This window comes from Asterias amurensis, chromosome 18, assembly GCF_032118995.1.
Source record: "Asterias amurensis chromosome 18, ASM3211899v1".
Classification (NCBI taxonomy): domain Eukaryota; kingdom Metazoa; phylum Echinodermata; class Asteroidea; order Forcipulatida; family Asteriidae; genus Asterias; species Asterias amurensis.
The window spans coordinates 5,966,970-5,976,634 of NC_092665.1; the positions used below are offsets into that span (position 1 = coordinate 5,966,970).

The window sequence follows — 9,665 nt, forward strand, 5'->3', positions numbered from 1 at the left end:
ACAGACGGTTTGATGTCGGCAAACGAGTCACGTCGTTGTCGCCACAACCCACCTTCATCAGCCGCCGTTCCTTGCCGCCACCCAATCCGCTGCCAGCCGTGTGACCCTTATGTCGCTGAATGTCGTTCCCTCCCCGTCAGCTAATTATGATTTTTCCCTTTGGGCGTTTTGCCTTTACTTTGCCGCCAACGTCTTTGGATTTTCACGGTCGCCACTTTCCGTTTGGCTTTTGCCCCGCTACTATGTAAGCCAGCCTTATTAAAGGTTGGCTTACATATAGGACGGACGCGAGATGGCCTGTGTCACAAACGGACCATTTCGCTGCTCGGCTCAAATTACAACAGACCTATTATTGTTTGCACACGTAGAGGGGCAATCCAACGAATAATAAAAATAATAATAACATCGAAGTATCTACCAACAAGGTACCCAATTGGCGCTGAGTATATACAAACTTTCAGAGTTATTGAAATGATAAATTCTGAGAACCAATTATTTAGCACCTTATAAGGGTTTACAAGGTGCTACGGCGCATTAAGCAGCCACAGCCAGGAACACCGAGGCGAGCCCTTTTTTTTTTCTTTTCGATAAGTGCACTGGGATCGTTTACATGCTTAACACAACACATGTGACCAACAGCTTTACGTTCCATGCGAAAGGCGAAGTTATAAGTGTCACGACTCGGGATTCGAACCCACACTCTACTGATCAGAAACACCAGAGTTTGACATCGGTGGTCAAAACCGTTCGGCAACGACACTTCTGTTTATAATATCAATTAAAAACAGTTTTAACACTCCAAAGGCGTTCTCATTTAATTGCTTTAAAAAAAAACATTAAAGTTGTTCATTTACCGATTTAGTTCAGCAAACTTACACTATTATTCAGTTGATCAACTAATGTGCAGTTTGATCTAATCTGATACCTTACGGGCGAATACATAATAAAATGAGAGGATCAACTGACAAATGATCAACCCTACCAGCTACGAAAACACAATTGCTATAAATGTTGTTATTTTTACAATTTTTACAGATGAAGATTACGTTAGCAGTGACCATTGTTTTGGCTTGTATGCAAGTTCAGTTCCTGGTGGCTACAGCAGCAGTTTCACCTGATCCTGGAATGACGTGTAACTCTTGCTGCCAGGGCCCAGCCGGTATACCGGGAATCCCTGGATCTAATGGGAACCATGGTCAAGGACTTGTAGGCCCCAGAGGTGATGCTGGCTCTCCTGGTGAGGTAGGTCAACCCGGGGTTAAAGGAGACAAGGGGTCAGATGGACTGGGTGGTGAGCCAGGCGCTAAAGGGGAACTTGGACTGAAGGGAGAGCAAGGAGTCGGTCAACCAGGGAAACAAGGACCTCAAGGTCTGCCTGGGATGAATGGTTTGAAGGGGGAGAGAGGTGAACCTGGACCAGCTGAACAGACTGGTGAAGCAGGTGAATGTAGTACGCGACGGTCCGCCTTCACTGCAGTGAGGAACACCGCCTTCAGCCCTACATCCATATGGGATCCTCTGCCCTTTGAAGAGTTATTGTTTTCAGAGGAAGGGATTGATTTTAACTTGAATAACGGCACGTTTACGTGTACTCTGCCTGGGGTATACGTATTGATGTTCTCAGTCAATAAACTACCAAGTAGGCCTTACCTATATGTCAAGCTGATGAAGAACGGCGGTAACATCATTGTAATAGGGGGTGCACGCGATGCAGGTCATCATCAAGTGAGCAACAGTGCAGTGATTCCCCTGCTCTATGGAGATCAAGTTCACTTAGCTGTACAAGGTCACGTACATAGTTACTCTAGCCATTACACGTCTTTCACTGGATTCCTGCTGTACGAAATCTAAATCAAACATAAAAACACACGGAAACGTTTAAATGTTTTAGACAACGATTTAAATAAACTAATATGCAACTATATAGTTTTTACAAATATAATAATAATGAGTTAATCGTGGAAAATCGAACGTGTGTTTAGATGAATCGAATAAAATTACTTTATTATTAATTGTTTTATTATTTGCAGGACAATAAGTATGGAAAAGACGTTTTATTGAACACTTGATTTTGCAAACGTGTATTGTGACAACAACTTTCAACGTGTTTTTGTCACGTAAACAGTGCTATAAATATCAGTTCATCCTTTTTTTGAGTTTATTGCATTTTCTGTAAAGTTTGAAATTTCTGCCGCCTGTAATTCCGTCCGAGGGTGCAATGATGAGTCCTTGAAACCATGATGAGTCCATAAAATGCAAAATGAAACTACGCAAGAAAAACTGACAGTTTATTAAACAGTACATACAAAACTTCAGATTCCTTGATACAGACTCAGACTTATAATTCATTGTGGCCTCCGATTGTGCCGGCAATTTTATTTCAAACATTTTAAATTGGTTGAAAAAGCTGTACCCTGTTAAGGCAACAAAATACAAATAATTCACCTAACAACTGGTAACGGTTGTCTTCTGTTGATATATTCGTTAATGTACAATACTTATGATATTGAACTAACGACAACTTGTGATAAAAAACAAATTGCGTTGTAAAGTTATCAGAAAACATTTATTTTGTGTCGCTTTTTGAACACGTTTCGATATGGAGAAATATTTAATTTTTCGTCGTAGTTTGAGCGTTTCTTTGTTTTCACATGAGAAAGCACTTTTGTTTATTGCAGATGGAACATTGGGTATTCGTTTTGAATCACTTTCGTATAAAACGTTTGATGATGTCACGACTAACATGTCAAAGAGGGGAAACTATATTACACTTACAGCGATTCATTAAACCGTCACATCGGCATGAAACCAATACACCATCTTAGTGTGAATTTGGAAAATAAAAATGTCCTCACTTCGACCGTGACTTAATTATTCGGAATATTAGCTGATTACACAATGTCGCATTTTACCTTACACAGAAAGGTTTCGTTGACAGTAATATTGTGACCCACTCTGTGATTTTTGTTAGAACTATATTTGCATGGTATAGCCTGTTGGGGGTAAAAAATATTCTTATAAAATAGCACTACATGTAAGCTTTAATATGATGCATAATGTTAACATTTTTCCAAGAAGTAAACCAGACATTTTAATAAATAACCTGAGCACATGCAAATTTATTAAAAATGGGGTCGAGTTTAAAGGGTTAAAGTCATCTGGAAATATAATTTATTTTTCTTCAAACATTAGAGTATATGTTAATGAACAATAACATAATTTGTTGAGTTATTGTTTGTAACGATTTACATGTTTAAAAAATAGATAAAGTTGTTTGGGGTGACTCCGCCTACCCCTTTTGTGACGTCAATCGAGGCAGACTTTGCCTCGATCGTACATTGAACACACGTACGTGCAATTACATGCAAGTTCTAGTTTTTACGTTTCGAAAAAAAGTTTATTTATTGCATTTTGTCGGCAATGTCGACCACGTGTATTGCTGCTGGAGGCAGCAAAATAACTAAAAATGGGGTCGGTTTGCAAAGTGGTTCGGTCCGACGTCTTTTCCAGCGCTGTGGAGCAAACACTTTGAGCCGTCCTGCTTCAAATATCGCGCCTCGATTGACGTCACGAACAGCGCCCTCTCGGGTCGGGCCTACTTTTAAATTTGTTAATTATGGAAACTAAATTTGTAGAACCTTAGTTAAATGTTTATTCGTATTCTACTCATCAAACACACTTATTTTAGTGAGTGACAAAAGCTTTATTTTGACAAAATACCACTTCCAGGTGACTTTAAACACATTGGTATTTTAGCAATAACGCTCTGAAAACAACAGTCTTATTTGTATCCTTTTGCGCGAAAACATCACTTTACTTGTAATTCGTTTTTAACAAAAATGTATACACTGACTTATTTCAAACGGGAGTAACTTAGCAACGCGATACACCCAAAGCTTGGACATTAAACCAAATAACTGCTGCTGGTGTGTTCTTTCTAGCCCCTGCATTTGAATCAAATCTTCAAATTGTCAACGTCTGATTCATTTCACAATTAAACAATTATTACGTTAAAGGTCGTCAAAAACACAGTGTTAATGTTTGCATTAACGCTATAATACAAAGCATTAGTATATTACTAGATACTTGTATTTCTACAAAGCATGTTTTTGTTAAATTTAACTATAGTCCATTTAGTGTATTAGACGTTAAGATATATTGCATAGTTTTAGAAATAGTGGTGTCACTTGAATGTTTTAAATACATTGAAAGAATGAACATTAACGCCGTATCACTTGATTGTTTTGGTTTTTGTGTTTTGCGTATTTAATTGATATTGAACTAAAATGATTGGTAAATACAATTTGCAAGCTGAACTAAATTTCCTCACACTGTTTTACTCATTATTTGCCAAAACCTACAACACCTCAGCAAATAAAATTGAAGGGAAACTTTTTACCGTTTTACCTTCAAACAGTGCAAGTTTACCGTAAATCAGTGAACATTGATTTTGCGTCCTTCTACAAAAAGTACACAAACCCTAAAAACTTGTCAGTGGGAAGGATGAACAGGGAATGGGTTTAAATAACGTAGGAATGGGTGGCCCAAGCATTTTGGCCGGGATTGTAGCCCCCGTTGTCGGAGGAACAAAACTCGGCTTATTTGACTGGCGACAGAACATGTTGTTTTCTGTTTGCTTCCGAAAAACTGCAAACAAACGAAGTGACCTGGCCCCTCCTGTCTTCCCCAGACTGGTATGGGCCGCGGTTAACGAATAGCCGGAGTGCTATGAATTTTTCCTCGGAGTATCTGATATCAATACGGTCTAACGCAGATGGAATCAAAAGAGGGTGCTTTCAGAATTAAGAAACGACCATGGTCACCGCTCACTGTAAAAGGATGAAACTATCTCCAAGGGACAGAAATCTCATGCCACTACAAGGGCCACGCGCAATTCTCCAGGACTAGGCGCCCGGATGGGTTGCCGGTGTCTCAGTGAAATCAGTGCTGCCGGAGATTCTTTCCCCTGTTTGAGACACAAACATGGGCTGAGTGAGGGTGATTTAACAGAGGGCGCTACCACAAGTAGTTTGTAACAAGTTTGCCGTATAAGGGGGAGGGAATTTTGGGAGAACATAATCTCCTGACACACCTGCCTATAATGGGGAAAGAATCTCCGGGGATAGATTTCCATTAAAAACACGGGCCCAAGGCGGAATCCTGCCTTACGTGTTAAACAATCAAAATGACTCCAATCTCATCCAAAAGTTGTAAATAGTAAATACATTTTGTTCGCAATGTGTTCATTTAATTTGTTTTGCTCCATTGAATATTCTTGTTTCCCAAAAGCATTTGTGCGGAAGTAGACTCTGAGAAAACAAAGGATACAATTGAAAATCAGTTTAAAATTACCCTTTAAGGGCAAAGGCAGGACACATTAGGAAACTTTCAAGCACTAGTCACGTCTTTCCACTTGGTGTATCTCAACATAATCTTAAATTAACAAACCCGTGAACATTAATTTGAGCTCAATTGTCCGTCGAAGTTGCGAGAGAATAATGGGAAGACACCACTTGTCGCACAAGTTGTGTGCTTTCAGATGCCTTGAATTTGAGACCTCAACAATTCCAGAAAGTACTTCTTCTCAAAAACTAGTTTTCTTCAGAGAGAGCCATAGAAACAATTAGGTGATTTTTTTTGCTCGAATAAGATGAAAATGTTATGTTTATTTAAACAAAACTAACTTCGGTGTGCTAGTGTAGTCAACACATTCACTTTGCTTACCAATCGCGCACTTCGAGTCGGATGGTGGCGCATTACTTCTTCCTTTTAATTTGTTTTAGTTTACAGATTTTAGTGATTGGTAACTGTAAATGTAATCATTCGATAAATATGTTATGGGGATTGATAAAAAGTGATCAGACAGAAACAAAATCACACTACAATTGCACGCACGTTAATCTTTGGCAGCGTCTAGCGGCCGTGGCATGACTTGGCCAACAAAAACATTCGGAAGCGGCTGTGACTTCGTGTGCGCGCCCTCAAGCGGTGAAATGAGTGTTTGCATACGTCGTACATGTGTTGTTTCGTCTGCTAATGCAAACAAACAACATGCACGATTGGACTGAGTGATGTGAACGGCGTGAATTTTGAAGTTGGGGGGGGAGGGGCTCAATATTTCTCTATTTCTACCTCTCAAGTAGAATTTTAGTTTAAATCTATTTGTTGAAGTATAGTGTCATGTTTTATTTAGGGATTTCAACATTGAAAAGTGAACAATTAACACATTTCTTTTATAAACACCAAAATAAAACAACCTTTTTAAAATAAAATTATTTTGGTTGACCCAACCATGCCCAACTGGTGTGTAATGATAATCAAGCACTGTTATACTAGATGCTTTCTGAGTCCTGCAGGAAAGAATTCACAGGCTTACTACTCGGGTGAGTTTAACCCAAGACCTCCCGCATAATTATTAGAGCAGATCTACACCAGATGTCAAGAGACCAGTTCGATAATAATGTTTATTGACAATGGGTACAGCAAACAATTTAAACTAAATGTAATCCTACCTCAGTAATTACTTAGCCTGTGGATTTCCCCCCCCCCCCCTGCAGAAATAAGAAACCCCTGACAGTGCTTTCATCAGTGTTCTAATATTCTTGCAAAACCTAGTATTACATCTATTTTAATTAAAAAATATTGTAGGTCCAATGGGTGGGTGGGGCGATTGGGTGGGAATTGATGTGGATTACTGTGGAGCACACCCCTGTCCCAGACTACCAATAATCACACAATCAACAATTAATTAAGACACAGGAGATAAGTTTAACTTTTGAGACGTGAGGTATATTTTCACCAGCTCTGCCTTTTATAGGCCAACATAATACAAGTTTACAGAGCATTGCCCATAGTTTAACCAATTAGGAGATAACAGTGCGATGACACGCTCTTCACTGCGCATAATGACCGGGTTGGTGGCTGGTGCTGTTAACGGTCTTCGCACTGTTATTTCCATTAGTAAATACCTTTTTAACGAAATAAACAGCTTAAGTGTCAATACGTCACGCTATGCATACGATCAGTCAGTTCAAAAATTACATTGAAAACTTCGCGTGTGCAAAACCAAAAACAAAAACATTTCACCTAACCTTATTGACTTAAATTCGTTATCACAATCGCGAGAGTGCAATACAGAAAAATATAGTGCATCTGCGTCCCATCAGCCTGGTTGGATATGGAACGCATATAAGGAAGTGCTATATTTATCTGTATTCTACTCACGCTTTTTTGATAACTTGAAACTATCATCCGTTAATACATCCCCTTGTGATCAGATTTTGACCATTCAGTACCTGGAAACTGTCCAAGGTATTTATTAATCAAACTAAAAGGCCAACTTAAAGACACTGGACACCATTGGTAATTGGTGTATTTCAACATTTGATAAAATAACAAATCTGTGAAAATTTGAGCTTAATTGGTCTTCGAAGTTGCGAGATAACTATGAAAGAAAAAACACCCTTGTCACACAAAATTGTGTGCTTTCAGATGCTTGTTTTTGAGACCTCAAAATCTAGTTCTAAGGTCTCGAAATCACATTCGTGAAAAAGTTACATCTTTCTCAAAAACTGAGAGAGCTGTTTCTCACAATGTTTTATACTATCACTAGCCTTGCTCAAGGCAGTCGCATCATTCACTCCGAAAAAGACGCCGTTGTAAACCCACCCGTATACACTGTGCGTGGTGCGTTTAATCACACCACACGACCCACCCGGATACAGTATCACCCTCTCCTCATTACTCGTTACCAAGTTAGATTTTATGCTAATAATTATTTTGAGCAATAACCAATAGTGTCCACTGCCTTTAAAGCCGGTTTATAGACGTTGGAAATGTTGACATCGGAAATGTTGACGCATGATTCTAAAAAACACGGTTTATAGACATCATCACTCTGGCATATAAACTGTGTTTTTACAATCGCTGCGTCAAGATATTCATTGGGCGACCATCGCAAAACCGACTTCAAGGCCCTCATAACAATTCCTTTGCATCATTTTAGAGAGATTAGTAAAACAATGTCACAAAATTTATTAGCATGTACAACTAGTTTGTTACTCTGTGTGAAACTGTGCCCTAGTCATAGCTGGTTTCTGAGTAGTCGAAAACCTGACTTACAGTAGAACTTAAGAATGAACTTTCCAAATTCTGTATCTGAAGACGTAAGGACGCATCTAACCCATCCTAGGACGAGTAAGAGATAGCATAATCGTACTGCTTTGTGAAATCGGCTACTGGAGTTGTTCTGCTCCATCCATCATCATGTCATATAATACAGATGCTTTTTTTTTTTTGGGGGGGGGTGGCTGTTCCTCCTGGTCTTACCATAAAGATCTTACCGGTCATCCTCGTACTCCTCCAAACACCAAAGATGACAGTACACCGGGTATGGAGAGGTCATGTCTTCATAAAAGGGCCATGATATAGGCCTACGGCTGCACGTTTCATCTTCCATCCTTCCCTAGTTGAGGGGTGTTTTAATTCCTGAAGTTAAAGTATGAAAGTAATTTTCAGTTACCACCATGACAATTGTGTTTTATTTTTACCATAGCAAATATTACCAGTGAAACTGGAAAGCCCAACCTGCCCTTCAATCTCAGCTCACCCATGTGAGGTAAAAATAGACCTACATAGCTCACCCATCATGACCCAGTCCCATGGTCCTACAGTTAACTAAAATATTCTAAGAGTAAGACCACTAACCACAAGCCTCCCCCACCAAAAAAAAAAATAAAATCGTTATGTCACGACTGTCTGTTCGTGATTGCAATAAACAGATGACAGGAATCCCAGGATGATGATAATTTCGTACAAAACGAAACGAGCAACGCTAGGGTAGGTTTGGGTTGTGAGTTATTGTCAAAAACAAAAAACATAAACAAAAACATTAAATTAAATGCAGGATAAAAACACACCCGAAATAGCAATACAACACAAAAAATGTGACATAATTATCACAGGTCGTCTTTTTCTTTATCTAAACATCACTTACACTTGAAGGTTTCACCTGTAGCAGCTTTAGCAGAAGTATGTAGTCACAGTTTCTAGTCCCATCGTAAATAATGTAGCACTAGCACGTATCAGCAGACGACACACCGTCCCGGCCACAAGCAAGTCACCTCCGCTTGTGGCTTGAAATCTGTGACGTCGCGGCCGCAGCCACGGCCGCAGCCAAAAGAAAAAACATTCGGACACGACTTCAAAATGGCGCGCACTGCCAGCGGCCGCAGCCGCAGCCGAAGTCGAAACATTCGGACACGGCCTTACACGGTCTATTGGAGGGAAATGGTTGATCAGCCTGGGGAGCCCCATGTGACCTTGACGTCATATTTGAAATAATATTTACAAACTGGGGGGGGGGGTCGAACACACACACTAAGCCCACAATAACATCCGAGTATTATACAAAACGCCCTCTGTTGGTCTAACAATTTTGCAGCCTTAGTTTTAACCATGGCTTTAATCTCCTCTAATATTCGGAAAGGCGAGTGTCAAAGGTTTCCGATGATACCATAATGTACGTAGGGGGTACCGAATGACAAAACTGCTAGGAATACAAATCAGCGATACTTCGCGCTATGTAGGAATAAAAGGGGCACAAATGAAACACAAGTACGTTTACTTAACAAAATCATGTTTTTTTTATAGCTTCATGACTAAAA

At 39.6% G+C, this 9,665-nt stretch overlaps 1 protein-coding gene across 1 annotated transcript; it reads left to right on the plus strand.

Moving 5' to 3' along the window:
• Nucleotides 1-1,035: 1,035 nt before the first annotated feature.
• LOC139950450 (cerebellin-1-like) lies at nt 1,036-1,851 on the plus strand. The gene has a single exon (XM_071949130.1). It carries the CDS (start codon nt 1,036-1,038, stop codon nt 1,849-1,851), a length of 816 nt encoding a protein of 271 aa, XP_071805231.1.
• Nucleotides 1,852-9,665: the final 7,814 nt, after the last annotated feature.